This window comes from Mustela erminea, chromosome 4, assembly GCF_009829155.1.
Source record: "Mustela erminea isolate mMusErm1 chromosome 4, mMusErm1.Pri, whole genome shotgun sequence".
Classification (NCBI taxonomy): domain Eukaryota; kingdom Metazoa; phylum Chordata; class Mammalia; order Carnivora; family Mustelidae; genus Mustela; species Mustela erminea.
The window spans coordinates 148230537-148253054 of record NC_045617.1 but is presented as its reverse complement, the minus strand read 5'-3'; the positions used below and the strand labels follow the sequence as shown (position 1 = coordinate 148253054).

General features: G+C 42.3%; 1 protein-coding gene and 1 long non-coding RNA gene across 2 annotated transcripts; one reads left to right on the top strand and one right to left on the bottom strand.

Annotated features, from left to right (window-relative positions):
* Positions 1–3428: 3428 nt before the first annotated feature.
* LOC116587658 (histone H2B type 1-C/E/F/G/I) lies at positions 3429–3918 on the bottom strand. The gene has a single exon (XM_032338286.1). It carries the CDS (start codon positions 3872–3874, stop codon positions 3494–3496), a length of 381 nt encoding a protein of 126 aa, XP_032194177.1. The 5' UTR covers positions 3875–3918; the 3' UTR covers positions 3429–3493.
* Positions 3919–15620: 11702 nt separating this feature from the next.
* Positions 15621–16323, top strand: LOC116587685. The gene is made up of 2 exons (XR_004284566.1): positions 15621–15851; positions 16065–16323. It is a non-coding gene; the product is annotated as an uncharacterized LOC116587685 (long non-coding RNA).
* The last annotated feature ends 6195 nt before the right edge of the window (positions 16324–22518 follow it).

The window sequence follows — 22518 nt, the reverse complement described above, 5'->3', positions numbered from 1 at the left end:
TGCTGTGGATGGTGAGAGGACTAAGTGAGCTACCCTTTGCAAAGAGGTTGGTACAGTCTCTTAAACACACGGAACGTGCTCGGTCAATGTCAGCTCCGTGTTTCTTCACCCACGAGACCCTGTTCATCGGTACCTTCTTTAGACTTTCTCCTCCCATGACACCTGTAATAATGTCACCAGTGTTATTGCAATAACCTCTCCCTTCCTCCTTCTGCTGGTTTTTACCTTTAATCCCATAAATCCCATTTTCCACACAGCAGCTTGGGTGCTTTCAAATTCTAAGAGTTTCTCAGGGCACAATACAACTGGCTGCCCTCACTGGCCCACAAGGTCGGAAATGCTCAGCATCTGTTGAACCCCCAGCCCTGTCTCTTACACCTTGTCTCTGCTTCCTAGTCCCCCAGCTCACAGCACTTCCATCCTTGAGCACACACTCCTTCCTACCCTGGGGCTTTATTGGGCTGACAGGGAGGTGGGGTGGGGCTTGATCCCAGGAAGCCATGGTCCTGACTTGATACTAAGGCAGGCGCTTAACCAATTGAGCCATCCGAGTGCACCTGATTTTTCTTTCCTCCTATTCCATAAGAGAACCTTCCACGCTGGAAGGGGCTTTGGTTAGCTCGTTATACAAGTATTAGATGTTCTCAAAGCATAGCAGCTAGCAGCAGAATTTGTATCTTTGGGAACTTGGTGGCTCAGTTTGTAAAGTGTCTGCCTTCAGCTCAGGTCAGCATCCCAGGGTCCTAGGAGAGAGTCCCACATCAGGCTCCCTGCTCAGTGGGGAGCCTGCTTCTCCCTCTGCCTGCTGCTCCCCCAGCTTGTGCTCTGTCTCTGACAAACACACAAATAAAAAAGCCAAGTGCCCAGATATGCCCCAGAGCTAATGAAACAAAAACCCTGAGAGTGGGGCTAGCAAGCTGTCCTCTAACAAGCCTCCAGGGGAATTCGATGCACACTCAAGGTTAGAAGTGCTGCTCTGTAAACTCAGGACATAATTCCCTGTTGGACCTGGAGTATGAATGAGCCAGATCAGATGGAGGCTCTTTCCTTCTGCCTAGAAGGCCTTGTATAGTTTTTCCGGCGAGATAAACACAACACCAGGCACAGTGGGCGCAAGGCAAGATTTATTAAAAACGCTCTCCGGCAAAGTTTCAGGGCTCAGGAGAAGGGGAGCCAGGAAAGTTGCGCCGGGAGGTGGGGGGCACCCTTGGGCGAGGTTCTGCGACTCTGGAAAGCAGAGTGGGGGGAGTCGCGCCTAAGGCAGGGAGGAGGGGGCTTTTAAGGGGTCTCAAGGGGAGCTCAGGGGTCTTTTGGCAAGTTTCCCTTATTCGGATATCTCGCCTGTTCGTTGGGATCCCATTGGTCCACTGGAGCCCGGGGTGGGGGTCTCAGATTCCTGCTTGGGCCTTTGTTCTCCTGTCTGAGCTTAGGTCTTGTGGCAGGTACTTTCGCCATCTTAAGTAGCCCTAATTTGCCAGCCCAACAGGCCTTTGTATCAGGCTTTGCCATTTCCCCTCCTTCATCCTAACACAGCCTCAGTTTTGTTCTGGTCTCCCTCGCCTCCGTTGCCTTGTGCCCCAGGGTAGGCAGAGTTTCTCCTTATTCTCAGGGATCAGGTCTTGATTCACCCACAGTAGTCCTGATGGTCCCAGGCTCTTAATAATGACTGGTTTGGGTCTGGAATAGGGCCAGTTCTTCGTGACTTTGAGAGTCTTTAACGGTGCAGATCAGCTTCCCCAGTAACATTTTGACTGAAAAGTGAGGTGACTAAAAAACAACTGTGGTGTGTGTGTGTGTGTTGGGGACAAAGTTGCAATCAGGGGCATTTCAGGAAGAGACATTTGCAAGGCCTGGAGGTATGAGAGGTCTCAGGGAATTCCAAAACGTGGGGAAAAGCAAGGGATGAATACAAAAAGAAAACAAAAAACCAAACCTGAAACATCAGAGAAACAGGAGGAAGAGAATTCTCTGAGGTTTGGTTTGAGTTTTCCGTAAGGGGTCGGCCACAGAGCTGGATTTCCGGTTTCATGCAGTAGGGGGATCCCTGAAAGGCAGAGGGAATCAGACAGGATCCAGTATGCTTTCTTACACGACTCTCCCTGTGGAATGAAACATAGATTCTCCAGGGACAGAGGACTTTTAGTATCATCTCACACTGAAATCAAGATGGTCAGAAAAAGTTGAGGGGCAGCTGTAATTTGGCAACTGAAAACAAACTCTCGTTGTTTCTTTGTGCTTATTTTGCTCTTCTTGAGAGAACAGAGGGAGATGGGACAGTCGGGTTGGGAAGGCTGGCTGGGAGTGTCTGGAGGACGGTTGGCTCTTCTTGGACGCATTCAGGATTTCCACTTACAGGTGTGGGGCAGGCAAGCCAGTCTTTCTCACCTAACTTCCAGAAGGAAGCCTCTAGGTCACGGTGCCTGGAAAATGAGGGAAGGAGACAAATCCTGCTTTTAACTTTCAGGGTTTAGCGTCTTTGGCATCAAGTGATCACAAACAGCAGCCTTCCAGACCTTGGTGTCCAGCATTAGTATGTTAAAACGCATGGCCCGAGTCCACATCTGCTCTCCAGGCTCTGACCGGCCCGGGTCCCTGTCTCCTTTGCCACACACAGCTGCTCAGCGAGCCGGGGGGGGGGGGGGGGGGGGGGGGGAGGGGGCGAGACTGGAGACAGGACAGGTGGAGGGCTTGGAAGGAAGCTAGCACAGAAAAGGACGGACTGGGAGCTGCTGAGCCACCCAACCCTCTTAGTCCGGGACTGCACTGGAGGGTGTTGGTCTGGGAAGACACTGGGGGATCATCTGGGAGCCAGAGAGGAGAGTAGGGGTGAATGGATTCTTCTCCAGGACACTCTGAAAAACTCAAATATAATGACGATCGCCTATTCACAGCAGCTTCAGAAGGAAAGCGGTAAAGCACAATGAACAACTGGTAAGAACCTTAGAGTCCTTCCTGGAGAGCTGCAGCCCCCGAACACACATTTTAAAGTCCTGAACCAGACGCTCAGGCAGGACTCGAAAAGGCCGGGAAGCCGGCGGGGGAGGGGGAGGGGTAGGGGGGAGGGTCGGGTCCGAGTCGCAGAGTCTTACAGAGTCCCTGGGGCGCGAGCCTGGAGCCACCGGAACAGGAAGTCCCGCCTTCTGGCGGCGGGCTTTTCGAATTTCACTCTGGCTGCGGAGACCCTGTGGGGTGACCCTTGAGAAAAGGCGGAGTCCGCGCCCGCGGCAGTGGTGGGAAGGTGGCCGTGAGGTGCACGGGCTGGGGGAGTGAGCGCTAGCCTCTTTGGCGCGGTTTCGTTTCCGCGGCCGGGCACCCTGTTCACACAGGGGACGCCTGTCAGGACCACACGGGATGATGTCCCAAGTGCCCCCATTAACCTACGGGAACCCAAGCTGAGGCCACAACGCTTGGTAGTGTGCAGCTCTGCCTGTGAAAACATGTGGCTCTGAAAAGAGCCTTTGGGGTTGGATGACAGGACGCTTCCTTGTCAAGCTCACTTGGAGCTGGTGTACTTGGTGACGGCCTTGGTGCCCTCGGACACGGCGTGCTTGGCCAGCTCCCCGGGCAGCAGCAGGCGCACGGCCGTCTGGATCTCCCTGGACGTGATGGTCGAGCGCTTGTTGTAGTGCGCCAGGCGGGACGCCTCGCCCGCGATGCGCTCGAAGATGTCGTTGACGAACGAGTTCATGATGCCCATGGCCTTGGACGAGATGCCCGTGTCGGGGTGCACCTGCTTCAGCACCTTGTACACGTACACCGAGTAGCTCTCCTTGCGGCTGCGCTTGCGTTTCTTGCCGTCCTTCTTCTGCGCCTTGGTCACCGCCTTCTTGGAGCCCTTCTTCGGGGCCGGCGCGGACTTGGCGGGTTCAGGCATGCTGAGTCGTTTTCTTCTGACAGAGAAGAAAATGGAGTCCGCGGCAGGATCCTGCCTATTTGTAGGCAGTGGTATGCAAATGACGGATGCGTTTGGCGATCGTTGATTCGTCAGCTCGTCGTCAGGCTGCAGGCTAATGATTGGTTCCAGTTCTTCTCTCCATTGGTCATATCCGGAGAGCAGTTTTCCCAGTACATCCTGGCTTCTTTAGTCTGGTTTCGTTTTTTCTTTTAAGTTAATAATAGGAATGCAGATTAATTTGTGGAATACTTTTGAATATAAATCCAATAATGACTCCCTTTTGTGTTTTGTAATGTCAGAGAGGTAACCTACTTTGTAACATGTTCAGATTATTTTCTATTGTTTTCCCGGACAGGCCACTGCCTTTCAGTGTGCCTCTTTGGCATGTGGGCTATTCTGATTTGAAGGCTCTTGAGACCCTGCAGACTCGAGAAATTTTTCTTCCTGTCTTAACCGTAGAGAAGAATCTAAACTGGGGGGTCTTTTCCGAATAAAGGTTACGAAGAGAGATTAATTTTATCTGAGTGACCCATCTCTACGGCAGGGCAAACATCTAATTACCAAACATTGGCTCTTCTCTTTGCTGGGTGAAGTGTATTCCTTTACTCTGAAATGTCAAAGTCTAACCCTCCTTTAGTTCAGAATGATATCTTATCTATCATCTATCTATCTATCATCTATCTATCTCATTTTGCTTGTTTGGGGAATTTCCATGTGTTGTGGAGTCTCTATATGTTCCGTATAAAGTTGGTTTTCTCCTGTTAATTTTTTAATGTCAAGCTTCAAGGAGATTTGAGGGGTCAGGAATGCTTGCTCCCCAGTGGTTGGTATAGTTGGCAGGATTCTTTAACTCAGTGGATACTGCTTGCAACAGACCATGAAGCAGCTTAGAGATCCTGGGACATCTGCTATATTGCTGGCAGCAGGTAAGTTTTACCGTGTCAGCCTCTTCCAATCTCTGTGGAATCTGATGGAGCCAGAGTGGTGAGACTTCTTTTCTCTTTCTAAATTTAGATTAGTAGGAGGAAATATTTGTGAAACTAGTTCCTTGGGCTAAGTGACTCTGCTTAATTTGGCAGAGTACCCTTTAGTAACTAACTGATCATTTTCCTACCAGATATGGTCTCTGTGTTCCTTTGTCTGTATCTTTTATGTTTTTTGGGGTTTGTTGCTAAGCTACTTCTTGGAAGTCAGTGCCCCATTTACGGGAATGGGTTGAGTGTTTGAAAGCTGTTAAGAGTGCTGGCTAGCTCAGGAAGCCTCCCATAATAGGATACGTTGGTCACAGAAAGGATTATATTGACTCTAGGTGACTCCCAACCTCAAGTAAACCTTTGTGAAGTAAGTACACTGCAAAACCACACGGTGTCCCATACCCACAGGAAATACCTCCTAGGTATCAGTGGGCTCCAGGAGACCCAAGGCTTAGATCTGTTAGTATTTTCCTTTTGTCTTGCTCTATGTCCTAAGAGCTTGGTGTCTGACCAGTGTGAATATTCACTTCGGTCTCCACCATCTGGTGGGTACACTTACCATGGTGCACCTTGATGGTCAGTCTAATAGATGGGGATCAGATTTTTCTCTGTCTAGCTGTGTCACCTCCCAGGGTACTTGTCATGAGAGGTTCCAGCCCACAGGAATCTGTTGTTTCAATGTTTTTTGCTGGAAAGTCCCATTTGAGAAGAGCCCACCTGGAATCACAGGTTAGTGGGTGCGTGATTGGAGATGTCATATTTTCATGGGACACCAGAGACATTCACCATACCATTCTTACTGTCTGTGCAATGAAGGCCTTTGCTTTCTTAGGCTAATTTTATAAGTAAACTTTTGGATGGGGTGGGGGGGCTGCATCCTGTCTGCCCTCTCTAGACCTCTATTGTGTCTTTGGTTAAGCCATTAAAAGGCTTATTGGTTTAAGTCACTATTAATAGATCCTACTCATCAATGGCCACACAATGTATCCTTTATTTATTTATTTTTACAATGGATCTTTAAATTGGCTCTATTTAAAATATCTCACTTGTCTTATAATGGCTCACCTTAAGTTCTCCATTGACAAGATAAAAGTACAGAAATCAGACACAAGACAAAAAGCAATATCCACAGCCAAGGTAAATTCTCCTTAAAATTTGGCTGCATTTGCCTGTTTTAATTCCTCTTCTTACAAGATTTATAGAGATCACTCTGGCCTCATCTCTAGGTTCAAAGTAAATAGGCTGCTCAGGTAAATGCTGAAAGCCAGAAAATGTTTCAGAAAAGCAGCAGGAGACTAGCAATAAGTGCTGCTTTGCTCCTACTCACCTTGGCTCTGTAATCAGGTTCTGCCAAGCCTCAGGCATTCCTGGACAATGCCCTTTGAAGGAGTATTCTAGATCCACTGCCCCTTCCAACCCCCACCCGCTCCCAACAACACAACAACAAAATCACATCCCCCTGGACCACATCACATCTTTTAAATTATAAAGCCCTTTTACCTTTACTTTCAAAAGATCCTACCAAATTTAGAGCGTAACTACAGAGATTATATAACTGTATATATGGGATATAGATGACCAGGCCATCCCATAAGTGATTTGCAAAAGGCCAATATTCAGGGGCAAATAGAAACCAAGTTTAGTTTGTATACCCAGAAAAACAAGGCTTTTGTTAAAATACTTTAGATAGACTTTACAAAGATATAAATCTTTTGGTTCCCATTCTACTTAAAATTTTCTGTGAGGTAAAGAAGCAAATTCAGTTAGAAAGATGGGCCAATTCCTTGATAGACTATAACAGTTCTCCCTTTATTTTACAAATCTCTATGAATATCCCTATAACTCTAGAAACAAGTTAAAGACCACCTATCTTTACCAATCTCCAGACCTTGCATATGCTTTTCAAAATATTTATGGATATTATTTTTAAAATCAGGATATTAGTACAAAATTGTTTTGTACTTTAAAAGGGGGGTTAGGTTTCTAACTAGCAATTACCCTGTAACTCTAGAAAAAAATTTCTTTGCATTCTTTCTCTGTCCCTTGAAATCATAAATTTTATCATGTCTTTGAATTGTAAACACATCCCACAGTCTCCTGAGACTGAATTTAAAAAAGAAAAGAAAAGGGGGTAAGGGTGAGGATGAGGGGAAAGAGACCTTTTTAAAATGCAAACTTCTGAAAGGGCTTTTATGCCCAGACTATATAGCACCTACAATAACAAGCAGAAATACTCCAAATATGTACTTTTCAGAAAACTTACACACTCTCGGCGTTTGATATAAATTCTCTACTTCTATCTTCTCTAGAACCCAGGAGCCAATCTTTTTGTCATGCAAACTTTAGGGAAAAGTTTTTCATAAAAATAGATAGATGATAGAGAGGTAGATAGATAGTTAGGGCTATTTAAAAATTGGACCTCGGGGCACCTGGGTGGTTCAGTTGGTTAAGTGATTTCAGCTCAGGTCATGATCTCAGAGTTGTGTTTGAGTATGACATTGGGCTCTGAGCTCAGCGTGGAGTCTCTGAGATTCCCTCCCTCCCTCTTCCTCTGCCTCTCCCCACGCTTGTTCTAAAATAAATACATAAATCTCAAAAAAAAAAAGTGAGCCAATAATGCCCTTTTCACAAATATCATCTCTTGTCTGGATTTTGTGCTGTGTGTGTGTCCATGTATTTTTTTTAAGATTTTTTAAAAAAGTTTATTTATTTGACAGGCGAAGATCACAAATAGGCAGAGAGAGAGGTGGAAGCAGGCTCCCTGCCAAGCAGAGAGCCCAATGTGGGGCTCCATCCCAGGACTCTGGGATCATGACCTGAGCTGAACTCAGAGGCTTTACCACTGAGCCATCCAGGCACCCTGTCCATGTGTGTTTTAACAGGAGATATTTTCTCTACTTCTGGATGGTATTGCTATAGTTAATATGTAGAAGAGCTCTATTTAGTTTGTTTAAAGGCACATGCTTGTAAAGATTGGGCATTCTAACATCCAGAAAATTAGAAACTAATTCAAATCTTTTTCAAATTCATGTAATCTGGGAAAATATTTGGTAAAGCTAAATTAAGCTTGTTGGCTTATTTAATATGGGCATGTTTTCAGAGTTATCACTATTACTCTTAAAATTTTTATTCTGCTTGTGTTTACTATAAAAGTCAAATAAGACCAGGGTATTTCTGTTGCAAAATTTGTCAGAAAGAAAAAAGCTTAGAATAATGGTTGATTCTGTCTAAGGCCTCATGAAGTTGTGGATAGTCTACATGTAGTTATTAAAAGAAGTAAATTAAATAGATATAAATAAAATAAAAAGCTTTGTAGGTAAACTTGTAAACAGCTTCCAGCGTCTTTGGAAAGCTAAAATTTTATAGTTTTGCTAGGTTAAATGATGGGTAAAGTTAAGCTTGTTGATAATCTAGATCTCTTCTGAATAAGATAAAATAATGAAACATTAAGTACTGAGAATGTTTATCTACTTTTGTCTTATTATAGAGAAACTAAAGATAAATTTGGATCTGTTAATAAATATATTTTTTGCTTTACTGAAAGATCATAATATGAAAAAATACGTTTCTAAAAATAATGAAACATATTCATGAATTTGCCAACATGAAGAGTTCTGCTATTGATGAAGTTCTAGAACATAGGTGAGGTTTGGAGGGGTGAGGTCTGGAGCTGATGACCAGGAAAGAATTCTTGAGACATCTTTGGTGCAAAATGGTGGTTTATTAAAGCACGGGGACAGGACCCGTGGGCAGAAGAGCTGCTGACCCAGGGATGTGAGCGGGGTGGTCTATTAGATACTTGTAAATTGGGAGGGGATTAGGGATGGCGTCAGTCTCTAAGGAATTTTGGAAGCAAGGTTTCTAGGACCTTGAGGGGCTAGCTATTGTCTGGGGAAAAGGTCATTCATTACCAGTAATAAAACCTCCTTTGAGACCCTTTAGATGTATATCAGTGGGCCATGTGCTTGGGAATGATTCTCAACACTATCTTGGAGGTTTAGAGATAAAGTTTCCTAAAGGAATTGTTAAAGTAGACTTACAGGATACTGGTTGGGGGTAAGTAGGGGGTTGGTCAGGCTAGGATTGTCCTTTGCCCTTAGCAAAGCCTTAAGGTGGAGGTCAGTTGAGTCCTTCGAGGAGAGCCACTCTGACTGTTTCAAGGGCTTGTCAGTAGGTAAGGAAATTTAATGATTTTCTTCTGCCTCTGTTTCCCACATCACTATAACAGTTCACAATTGCTTATTACCTAGTTTTCCCTAGAAATTAAGTTTTCTAAGTATTAAGAATTTTAAAAATAATTTATACTACTGGAAATTAACAATTCTATGTGAGTAAAGTAAGAAATGCATTTTTGTAAGAAGAAATATGAGTAATAAAACTATATATTTGTTGAGGGAAAAGAAAGCATTAAAGCAAGACTGATTATTTATAGAGGGAAAATTTAGGTCAAAATCTGAGTGTTAAATAAAGTTGTACGTTTATGGACAAAGCCTCTTTGGAAAGAAACTTTATGTGCAGTCAGTACTTGCTGAGATTAGGATGAATTTGAATAAGCAAGTAAGTTTTAATACAAAAATACACTGGTACAAAGTTTTTGTTTTCTCTTTTTTGAAAGTACAAAGTATTCTTAAACTATTGCTCTGCCCTTCGTGAGAAATTGTAAACAAAAGTTTTTCTTTACCTTTTAAGTTATTTGCCTTAAAAAAACAATGATTCTAAGTTTGTCAAAATAATTTCTATGTTTATCAGGTCTTTGATTACTTAAGAAAATAGAGTCTTAATATTGAAAGAGCTAAATTTTACTCATAACTACATAACCTTCTATATTTGCCTCTGTTATCTTCTCTTGCTGGTTTGATTAAATGGATAATTAAATACTGCTTCATAATGATGGTGGTCCTACTTAATGAAATGTTCAAATCTTGTGTTTTTTCTTAGACATACTTTCTACAATCAAATTCTAAAATGAAGTCTTTCGACCAGAAGCTAAGTGAAATTTCCCACCAGGCCCCAGGAACATTAATTTTTTTTTTTTTTTTTTTTTTTTGGTGAGCAATAAAACTAATTAGGCTTATTTGGTATGTGAAATTACATGGGAAGCATTGTCAACAAAGTGATATTAAGCCCTGTTAGATTATATTTATGTGGATCTCTTATCTAAAATTATGTGAAACTCCTATAAATCTGATGTCTTGATATGTTATTATCTTTAAGTGTTGTGTCACAAAAATAACCAAATTTCCTTGTGAACTGCATTGTAATGAACTTTAACCAGATCCTTCACTGTGCCCATCTTTAAGTCTTTTATCATTTACAGACAGTTTTATTTTTATTATTTTTTCAAATTTATTTGTCAGAGAGAGAGTACTCAAAGCAGGCAGAGTGGCAGGCAGAGAGAGAAGCAGGGTCCCTGCCAAGCAAGGAGCAAGGAGCCCGATAGGGGACTTGATCCCAGGACCCTGGGATCATGACCTGAGCCAAAGGAAGTGGCTTAACCAACTGAGCCACCCAGGCATCCCTACAGACAATTTTAGTTTTACTCAGGAGCTTACTGCTAATGTGCTTCATCTTTAGTGATACTCATGGAAAATATTCTGAGTAGAGGTTTCTGGTAAACTTAAGATCATAAAATTGAATTACATTGCGGCGCCTGGGTGGCTCAGTCGGTTAAGCATCCAACTCTTGATTTCAGCTCATGATCTTGGGGTTGTGAGAAGAAGCCTGATTAAGATTCCCTCTCTCCATCTGCCCGCCCCCCTCACACTCTTTCTCTAAACAAACAAACAAAACCCAAGAGCTGAACTATGTAAACATTTCCAGAACTGGTGGAAATGTTGTATTCAAACAGAACAAAAATTATTAATAACATGGGATGGAATGAATTGAGGAAGATAATTATACTTTTTATGAGTCTTTGTTTCAAACATTACTGACTTTTAAAAAATGTTTTGCTTTTTTCCAGATTTAAGAAATCTTAAGCTGACATACAGCAATTTGACAAAATACACCTTTGTGAACAAATTTTAAAAAATGTAGCTTTTCTCCCTACCTGAGTGCTCCAGAAAATCTATGAGAATTCTTTTATTTTTGTGGCAGTTTATTTATTTGCATAAATTCAATAAACATTTGTTTTCCTTGTGACAGACGTAATTGGAAACAATAGGTATATTACCAAGGCTTTGACTGAAATGTCATATTTGAGAGACATGTGTAGACTCAGATATGACCAGACAGCTTTAAGGAACTAAGGTTGAGTTTATGGAGACAATAAGCCCCTTGGAAATATCACCCTGATACCTTGCTTTCAGAATTCCAAACAATCTTACTAGGTGAGTAGAGGTTACCTCCCGGCAGGTGCAGGAACCTCAGGATATTCTGGGGACCTTGAGGAGAGAGAAACTCACCTATACCCAAATGTGTAGGTATTGCAGGTCAAGTCTGATGGCAAGGATTTGGCTGGGCTTCTGGCCTTGAGAGGCTATTAAAGGTTCCATCTGGAGATTCCTTTGAAAAGTTCCAGCAACGCAGGTTTTAAAAAATCTGTAGGGTCAACCATGTTCTTGGAGGACTTATATAAATAATCAGGCCAAGATTTTTTGAAACTAAAAAACTTATTTTGAAAACAAAATACTGTTAATGATGAAGTTCCAGAACCTAAGTCAGGTTCGGTGGGGTGAGGTTCGGAGCTGACGACTAAAGAAAGAATTCTTAAGACATCTTTGGTGCAAAATGGTGGTTTATTAAAGCACGGGGACAGGACCCGTGGGCAGACGGAGATGCTGCTGCCCCGGGTTGTGAGGAGTGGCTGGTTATATACACAGGAGTTGGGTAGGTGAGGACAAAGGGTTGTTCAGAAGGGCTATTGGGGTAAAGAAGACTGTCAGGATATTGAAGGCCTGGTTACTATCAAGCCAAGGCCACTTTCCCTCTAATGAGGCACTAACATAAAGACAATTGGGAGTCTCCTGGTGGAATGTTACATTCCTGCTATCAAACGTCCTTGTTAGTGAGATTTAGGTCTTAGTATATGTGCTGCCGAAGCGAGCACGAGATTTAGGTCTTAAAAGAAATTTAACTTTATTTACTTTTCCTTCTACCTCCGTCTCCTTCGGTTTTTTATGGAGGGGAGGGTGACGTTAGGGCTTGAGGAACTGAGTTATGTATCTTTGGAAATTGGGCTATTGATAAGGCAACTTCTTTGTTGTAAATCTCAAGGACATTTGTAAACCAAGAGAGACTCCTGCCTTGCAGGACTGTGATCTCTGCAAGATAACCATTTGCTCTTCTTTTAGGGCAGTCAGGGGTGCCAGTGAAATGTCACACATATTACCAAGGGGAGTGGGTGGAGAGGGGGTGCAAGGTGCCAGCCCCTGCTCCGTTCTCAGCCAGCCTCCTGCTCCCTCATCATTAATATAGCTCTCTTTGGTAAGAATGAGGGTGGGTAGAGAGAGAAAATCTGTTTCAATAACACGTCTTTGTAGATATAAGATTTTAATACTATTCATTATAAACTGAACTAGATAAGGATTTCCTCTCACATCCTCCAATTCCTGTCTACAAGTCTCCAAACTAACATTTTGATTTTTCTTCCATTTTTCTGACTTTGAATTTTTTGAGAACTAAAACTTCCTTTTCTCCTGAAGCCCTGGAAAACTAAGTATAAATGACCTGATGTAAAGAAACTGCCATAAAGCTCATGCATAGACCATTTTTGTCCTGTTGCTCTATGGCCCACTCAACAGATCACCAGCGACACCTGAACTACAATCTAGGAAAATCTGTCAGGTTGCCAGTAACTGCTCTCACTCTAGTTGAAGATGCCTCCAAACTAACATCTTGAAGTCTTCTCAAATGGCTATCCTGAGACTCAAAAAATGGGTTAACATTTGACCCAATCATTAACCATTGCTTTTGTTTCCATAGAAATGCCTCTTATATAACACCTGGTTACTTAAACCACAGGCCAAACTCGGAGAATATAAGTGGATCACAGCCTCCTGAAGTGAGTTTGACCAAACTGAACTACTGTCAGGACTAAGAGACTAGATCAAGGAGATGAAAAAACCTACCTGCTCAACTCTTAATATGTGAAACTCCCAAGGACATTTAGATGGGGAAACTGAAGGGGCTCAGGACAGCCCTTCCCCCACCCAATGTGCCACTTGGCATGTGCATTATTTTGAGCTAAAGATACTTGATACCCAGCAATCTCAAGAAGATTTTTGTCTCTCCCTTAGCCAAACAGAAGAATCTAAATTGGTGGTCTTTCCTAGAATAAGGTTTATTAACAGAGATAAATTTTATCTGAGTGACTCATTTGTATGGTAGGGCAAACATCTAATTACCAAACATCTGCTCTTCTTATCCCCCGTGTGAATTACCTTCTCTCCCTCTGGAGTCCGAGACGCTTGCCCCAGTCTCCTTAGTTCACAATAACATATGTACCTTATTTTGCCTATTTTGGAAATGTCTGCATCTATGTGGATTCCTCGTACGTACAGTATTAAATTTAATTTTCAACTGTTAATCTGTCCCATATCAATTTGATTCCAGTCCAGCTAAGAGGACCTTGGAGTACAGAGGAATTCTTCCCTGACATTGGAGTTCTGGAATATGTACAGTATTTTATCTTTTTATGATGCTTATTATTTTTCTATAAATCAAAAAAGTGTGTAAAATACGAAATGTATTATATAGTGTGCCTCTTGAGTCTGTAAACAAATCATGCATGGATTTAAAAAGTAATAATAAAGAAAAAAATAAGGGTGAGGGGACAATATGCCTGGAAGATGTTACCAAGAGATAGCAAGTATAGTAATATTAAACAATTCTAAGGCTCAAAATATTAGTGGCGATAGACAGGTACACTGTAAGGACTTTTGGTTCCCGTGTGGACAACAAGATATTCTGGAAAGCCATCTTGAAGCAAAATAGCTAAGGGCTTGAAAAACAGCAAACACACATCACGGTCCAGATAACAAGAAACAAAGGAAAACTCCCCAAATCTCCCAGAATAATACACACCTAGGAGCTGAAGCCTAACTGACAAACACATCAGACTGGGTTCCCTGGGGGCAAATGTCATTAAGATTCTGCACTTTTTCAATTAATGTCAGCCCTTTGGGGAAAACAGGATTCTAGGCCTTTCAACTGAACTGGAAACATCTAGCACAGAACCAGGGCTCCTGAGAAAGCTTAGCCTTGAGGGGGAAAAAAAAATCTAACAAAAATTTCTAAGAAGGAAACCTGTTTGCCTCAGAGGTGGCGCCATGGAGAAGGGCAGAGGAAATTTATAAGGATTTCTCTAAAGACCTAGAGTCTGGACTTTCAGTGAAAGCTTGAAATTAAAGGGCGATGGGTGCCCTCTAGTGCCTCATGGAGGTAAACTTAAACCTCTTCAGGAAGGAAGCATCTTTAACCCAAGTTACTGGGTTACACAAGTTATCTATTATCTACCTATCTATCACCTAACTATTCATGCATTCATTATTTATTGAGCACATATTACCTGCCAGGCATTCTCCTAGAAATTTGGGGGTGTCCAAATATAAACTCATAATAAATGTGACCTAATACAGGAAGAAACCACACTATGAAGACTCAGGCTTCCCCCCCCCCCCCAAAAAAAGAAGATCCCCTCTTTTCCCTCAGACATATAATGTCAGATATTGAAATTGTCAGCTAGAGATGGAATAACACAGGCAAAATTCAAGGGACATTCAAAACAAGGTCCATTTTTAAAACTAATGAAAGAGAACTTCTGAAAGTGAGAAAGAAATATAATCCACAATGACAAAGTAAAAATCCACTGATAGGATGTAACATTCAGGGCCCTCACGCACCTGACCACACAGCCACTATATATAGCAGGAAGTGCCGGAATTACATTCAACTTCATGTTTACAAGTACAGGCCAAGCTTTTAGCATCCGACTCTTAGAATTTCATACACCAACCAAGGAAAATGCTTATCGTTATAGAAAACTGAACATGATAAACATACTTCATCTGTGACTTCTGAAGCTAACGTACACAGAATATACGATTTATTACAAGGTACACATTTCATAATTTCAAAATTTCAGGCTTGGCTTCAGGAAAATAACAATAGATACAAAGAAACCAGTTTCATATATACTGCACTCTATCATCATCATCATCATCTAAAGAGCCACAGGAAAAATTTCTCTAAGATGGTAAAAATAAAAATCTTCTCACATGCTTCCAAACTAAAAGCAGTTCTAAAGACATGGATTAGAATGAATACCATAAAAAAAAAAAATAAAACTCATGTAATATTCAAACATTCGCAGGAAATGCTCTAGAAATCTGCGGACCGTGAGTACCGGGTGTGCAAGCCCGCTGCCCCGCGGAGTCCACTTGAGGGTCCCTCGGCCACAGCAGAGGGACGGGGCCGGCTCACCCACAGCCGGGCAGGAGGGTCACCAAGGACACTCCTGTCTTGCTGCTCGGGCGGGACAGCACTCGGCTCGGCGCTCTTCTATGCGGACCGCCCAGTGTCCTGTGGCGAAGGTCCAGCCTCAGCTCCGCGAGCCCGGGTGACCAGCCTCTGCGCACCAGCAGGGGGCGCCGCGGGAACCCGTCCAGGCTAAGGCGACCGGAAGCTGCCAGAAGACGCGCGACCCCACGGGGGAGCCGGAAGGACGTAATGTGCCGTAAGGCTCGTTGGGGCAATGGGCGGGACGGGTGCGGAGAAACGGCCCAGTGAGGGGGCGGTGTGGAGGGCGTGGCCAGGAGTCAGAGGGTGAGGGGGCTGGGATTGTCGGCGCGCAGGGCAGTTTGCACGCCTGCGCGGAGGGTGGCTAATGGCCGCTGCCTATTTGTAGGACTATGCAGTCAGTTTGCATCCGAGTGTGACTGCGTTGGTGTTTGGTACTAGTATTTCAAGGAAATCCCCTCTTCTGGTTGAAATCTCAGTTCTCTGGCGCGAGTCCCCGGACCGGCAGCATCAGCAGCACTTGGGTAATAGAGAAATGCAAACAATCGGATCCTGCTAGAGATCTAGCGGGTCAGAATCCGGGAGACGGGCTCCAGTAGTTTACAGACTACTTCAGGTGATTGGGTGCACGCTGGAGTTTGGGACTGCTTTGAAGTGTCGCGTTTCCCTTAGTTCCGATGCTGGGGGTGACTCCGCCAATGGCAGCTGAGCTAAACCAAGCCGTTTACCTTCCACAGGGCTTAGGTCTTACCCACTCAGACTTGGACGCCAGAGGATAAAGGGAAAAATAAATTGTATGTCTGGAAAGGCGAGATCTAGGAGAAGGATTGGACTCGACACTGAATGCAGAATTCTATGTCTCCAGATTTTATTACTCATAACATCTCGTCTACAGACGTGTGGCCCTCACTTAGACTTCTCCATCAAAGGTACTCGTGGTAAATAACGAATTCCCAGTCGCTGGGCCTGTAAGGAAGTAAATTCTATTTTTATAATTAGAGCAAAACCACAGTGAAAATGCTAAAACACTTTTATTTAGGCTGTTTAGGCTCTCCTGATGAATCAGTCAAAAACAAACCATGGTGGGTTAGATTTGAGCAGGATATACACACTAATCAATCATTCTCAGGCAGATCAGACTTTTATACTTCATAAATTTTATGAGCTCATCCACATGTTCCATTATTGTTTGCATTCATTTCTTTTCTGCATTCATCTCTCTCGTATAATTGAAGGAATAAAAATGGTTTATTTCTTCCATACCATTTTGCTATCAGTATTGATATTTGATGTATAAGGAAGAGTTCTTTTAACACATATTCATAAGCTATTTATTCCAATATTACCTATGCCTTAGTCATCTTTAGCATGAACAGATGTCTCAAACCATGCTTAGTCAACAGATATTCCAGAACAAGGTGATCTTTGTTCCAAATCCCCGCAAATACACTTTTTGAGTTGGGATTTGAGCATTCAAAGCTCATATTTCTCTTTAGTTTTTGGCCCGAGAAGAACTGACTACTCTGATTGTTCTTTTAATTCAGTGACTAAAGAAAATACAGTAGTTGCTAACAGTTGTTAAGTGTATACTAAATGTCCATAAGCATTTTAAGAACTTTACATGATTTATCTCGCTTCATCCTTAATAGTACACTACTTCTTAGAATTATTTTGTTATTGTTGTATAGATGTGAAAAATAAGCTTCCAAAAGGCTGAGTCACTTAGTTTATTGAACCATTGCAACAACTCTCCTGGGGCCTCTATCTCTGCTCTTATAGTATATGTGTACTTTAATAAGGTACAATTGCTGCAAAACCTCATTGAGAGCCCATTGTGTGCCGGGAACAGCCTTAGGCATTAGGGAGTCAGCAGCAAAAAAGACTAACCATACCGGTGGAGCATACTGTCTGGAGAATGGAAAGAGGAAACAAACAATACACAAATTCTTATCAGTTTTGCTAAGTATAATGAAAAATGAACAACATAAGAATGGTATAGAAGGGCGCCATCTTACTTGTGCTGGTCAGAGAGTGTCTCCCAGATGTGGTAGCATTGTAATCCATCCACTCACCCCAACACCCGAGAAATGTGGGGAGTATTTCGTGTGTAACAGGTGGTACACCCAGATGAAGCATCCCAAACATGACAAGGTCTATCCCCTCATCTCGCTCTTTTCCCTTTCAGCTTTCTCCCGACTAGCATTCTCTGGCTTCTCTTGGGTCTTCAGGCTCTGTCTCTCCTTTCATAGTAGCCATTTGCTTCTGTTTTTTCGGAGTCTCTCCACTTCTCTCACCTTTATTCTTCCCCCTATGCTCCTCCATCTTTCCTAAAATGTAGCCATAACTTGGTTGTGAGACATAATGTTTTGTACTTATGAAACACAGCTTAACCATCATGGTTGAACTTTTAGACAAAATTCTAAAATGTTAGTCCTTCACTTTTCCACAATTCCTGTTCCCTATCCATGGTAGCAGGTGTCACGGTTATGAAAGGAAAAGTCACTTAAATGCTGCTGTTCAAGTAAAGCAAAGAGAGCCTTTTTCCCTGTGTAGCGCCACTCGCCCACGCCAGCAAAATAAAGGGCAGGAACTCAGAACTTTCTCCAACAGGATCTCCACTTCTCAGTTTTTTTTTCCTGCAGCCAGGGTTTGGAAGGCAGTTGGGAGTATAAGTCAAGGAGAAGACTGCTGAAGCCGTTCATCTGAATAAAGTACAAAAAACAGCCTTCAGTAAGAATGTTCCTGGGTGGCTCAGTTGGTTAAGCAGCACCTTCCATCAGGGTCATGATCCTTCAGTCCCTGCATCAGGCTCCCAGCTTCATAGGGAGTCTGCTTCTCTCTTTGACCTTCTCTTCTCATATCCTCTCTCTCAAAAAAAAAAACCTTAAAAAAAAAAAATGCTTGGTATAAAACTTTTGGGTTCACAGTCGATCTAAATAGCCAAAACTATGGAACAGAACCATCAAAAAAGCCTATAGTTGGAGAATTCAAGTTATGGTCAATGACAGATATCTAATTCATAAAAATGTAGATTTTTTTAGGACTATGTGTGTAGTAAAGCACTAACGTTTTCCAAAGGAAGGTATGGCCTTTGCTTTTTGCTGGGAGGTGATGTCTGGGCCCTTGGAATGTCCTGCAGCACGAGAGTATCTGTTTAGGAAGAGGCCTTGGGCTGCATGGGAGAGTGTAATAACGTCCTTTATGTTGCAAGCTTTGGGCCATGTGGCGTCAGGACTTCCTGCAGAGGAACTGCGGGCTAAAAGATCATGCACGTGGACAGTCAACAGTCAACCATGTTTATGTGATAAAGGCCTGTGGTTGGCAATGTGTATTGTGTTGTTGTAATATTGTGCTGCAGTAGGCATTAACACTCCCCACACCCACAAAAGGATTACTAGAAGCTCTGAGTTGGGACCCCTTAGAGACTCTGTTCATGTGCCTCTTAGCTTGGTTTATTTAGAAAAAAATGTTTTTTTTTGCTCACTTCGGCAGCACATATACTAAAAAAAAAAAGGTTTTTTAAAATTGAATTTAATTAACATATAGTGTATTACTAGTTTCTGAGGTAGAATTTAGTGATTCGTCAGTTGCATAGAACACCCAATGCTCATTCCATCAAGTGCCCTCCTTAATGCCCGTCACCCAGTCGCCCCATCCCCCACCCACCTCACACTCCAGCAACCCTCATTTCATTTCCTAGAGGTAGGAGCCTCTTATGGTTTCTCTCCCTCTGTTTTCATCTTATTTTATTTCTTCTTCCCTTCCTCTGTGTTCTGTTTTGTTTCTTAAAATTCCACACAGGAATGAAATTAGCTTATTTTTAACCTGTATTCTTTTGACATAATAAATCCCAGCCTTGAGTATAATAATAGTGAATTCTGTAAGCCATTTAAAGAATTACCAAATATGAGGATGGTTTTGGAGACCCATCAAATTTGCAGTTGATGTTGGACATGAGGACAGGCTAATGGGACTGTTCCTTAACTTTATACTAAGTCACAATGATATTAGTATTACTTATTCTGTTTATTACTCAAATATTTGGGTGAATATTTGTCTTAATTTTATAGTTCCCGTATAAGCCCAAATCTATTAATCTGCCAGCATATTTCCAAAGAGTGATAAACACTTTTTTTTAACATTTTTTTTAAATAAAGATTTTATTTACTTATTTGACACAGAGAGAGAGATCACAAGTAGGCAGAGAGGCAGGCAGAGAGAGGGGGGAAGCAGGCTGCCCATGGAGCAGAGAGCCCGATGCAGGTCGATGCAGGGCTCGATCCCAGGACCCTGAGATCATGACCCGAGCTGAAGGCAGAGGCTTAACCCACTGAGCCACCCAGGCGCCCCAATGATAAACACTTTTTTAGGTCTTAATGAATGATAATAAAACAAACAAAAACAGCAAGCAATTAGCTGTAACTTCCCTGATGGTCTACAAACCTAAGGGCTCCAGAAGGTCAAGAACAACCTCATCTCTCTTTACATCTGTAGTGCCCATGCCTGTGTCTGGCCCAGAGACACTCAGTGACTACCTATCGAATGACTGATCTGTAAGAAATACTCTGAATTATTGCCATGGTACAATTGAATAGGGAATTTTGACATTTGTCAAGGATCTAATAAGCCTTACTGACTAAATTATGCTAATTTCTTCTTTTAAAATGTCTTTTTGGGGGGCGCCTGGGGGCTCAGTGGGATAAAGCCTCTGCCTTCAGCTCAGGTCGAGATCTCAGGGTCCTGGGATCTAGCCCCGCATTGGGCTCTCTGCTTGGCGGGGAGCCTGTTTCCTCCTCTCTCTCTGCCTCTCTGCCTACTTGTGGTCTATGTCTGTCAAATAAAAAAATAAAATCTTAAAATAAAATGTCTTTTCACTACCTCTTAATATGTTATCTTACACTTTGAACATGGTAGGTTATTTTTAAGTATGAGTCATTCATCAATTCAAATTCTACCTTTGAAAACTATCAATTTAACTTCTTGCCCAACTGCAAATTTTATTAATTTGTGTTTTTCCATATTGTTAATTTCTTGTATTTTCATAAACCAAAGTATTTTTTGGAGTTTTTCCTTTTTATTGTATTTATTGTCACTTTTAATTTTTTTTTTTTTTTTTTTTTGCCTGCACCTGTCAGTTTTGTTGGACATTCCTACAAGCATGAATGGGAGATTTGCTGTGCAGGTAGTTGGTCAGGAGTTCTCAGATGAATTCATTCAGTATTTTCTCTAAGTACCTGCAAGGTGCTGGTTTTATGTAAGTGTAGAGACCACTGTTTGGTCCCTTACAATCTCAGGGAAAAGTCCCTCAGGACATCATGTGGGAGGTTGATTGGTTTTGTCTCTGTGGTCTTTGTGGATAATGGTCAATGTAGTCTAATTTCCTGATATTCTTAACAAGCCACCACTTATAAAAGTATTAGGTCCAGGTGATTATACTGCTGATTTCTATCTACTCTTTTTAAAATATATATTTTTAAAGATTTTACTTATTTATTTGACAGAGAGCACAAATAGGCAGAGAGTCAGAGAGAGAGGGGGAAGCAGGCTCCCCGCGGAGCAGAGAGCCCGATGTGGGGCTCTATTCCAGGATCCCGGGATCACGAACCAAGCCAAAGGCAGAGGCTTTAATCCACTGAGCCACCCAGGCACCCTGATTACTTTCTACTCTTGAAAGCACAAGTACTGTTTACAGTCAAGTATTTAAAGCATAAGAGAGATGAAGCGGCGATGTGCACTGTGTACACAAATGTACTCCCCTGACCTTGAAAGGTGGAGCCAGGTCCCTTCTGAATATATGCCGCATTTAAGTGATTTGCTTCTAATTAATAGAAAGTGGCAGAAGTAACAGCGTGTGACATTTGAAACTAGGCCACAGAGACTGTGGCTAATCCCTCCCCCACTCTCTCTATGATTTGTCTTTGTGGAAGAGAGTCCATTAGCCCTCCTGAGCCGTCCACGTGGCAGGGCATGGAGGTCCTACTGAGGTCCTCCTGCCAAGAGCCAGCAGGGTAGCATGGGAGTGAGCGACTTTGGAAGGGGACCCGCCAGACACAGTCAAGCCTTCAGGTGACTGCAGCCCATGTTTACGTCTTGACTCCAACCTCATGAGAGACCCTGGTCAGAACCTCCCAGCAAGTCACTTCTGGATTCCCGACAACCCAGAAACAAAATGAGATAATAAATGTTTGTTGATTGAAGCTGCCGATTTTTTAGGTAGTTTGTTATGCAGCAGTAGAGTATAGAGGAAGGACCACAATTAAGCTTTTGACATTATCCTAATCCTAATGACACCATGTCCATGGATGAACCCCAAAGAGAAAAACACCATGATTTTATTTGTGAACAGAGGAGGTAAAATACCTCTGAAACACTAAAGTGTGTGCAGCCAGTATTTAAGATAATAACAGAACATGACCAAATAAAATTTGGCCTGGGAATGCAAGTATGGAGGAACACTAGGAAATCTACCTGTACTGCGTTGGAGCGGGATAAAGGAGGAAAAGCACATGATTCCATCAAATGCAACAGTTCACACAGCATTACTAATAAGAACTCTTCAAATATATTTAGAGGGAAACTAATCAACACATACTGATTACATGCTGACATTTGCACACAGGCAAACAAGGTTTTCACAAGGCATGACCTACCAAAGTCACTTCCATGAGAAGGAAGACAAAGACAGTGATGTCTGCTAGCACACCTAACATGGCAAATAGTTTGTGATTTTAGCTAACATAGTAACGTGATAAAAGTAATTAACAGAAATAAACATTGGGAAGAATATCAAATGTTTTGATTTTTTAATGGTAGGATTATAGGCAATGAGAAGATAGTCCATCAATATTGATTAGAATCGACAAGGTTTGGTAATCAAATTATTTATATACACTTATTATATTATACTTATTATATACCTTTATTAATTATTATGCCCAAGAGTTTATTACAGTGTTTTAGTCTGATGTCATCTCTCAAAACTGAATAGAAAGCAGAACCTTGTGAAAATCAGCCTTACATTTGTTGGGAGAATTTGTGGGGGTTAGTTCACCATGTGACAGAGTGACTCCCTTTGGTGTATGAGTTTCACTCTATTTATTTTTAATTAATTAATTAAATTAATTTTAATTAATGCATAATCTGACAACTCTAAAAAATTCTCAGCCATGATTTTTGAAAGCTGGCACCTGA

Bases quoted from the DNA above. Each gene is read 5' to 3' on its own strand.
- LOC116587658 (XM_032338286.1), bottom strand. From the start codon at position 3,874: ATGCCTGAACCCGCCAAGTCCGCGCCGGCCCCGAAGAAGGGCTCCAAG.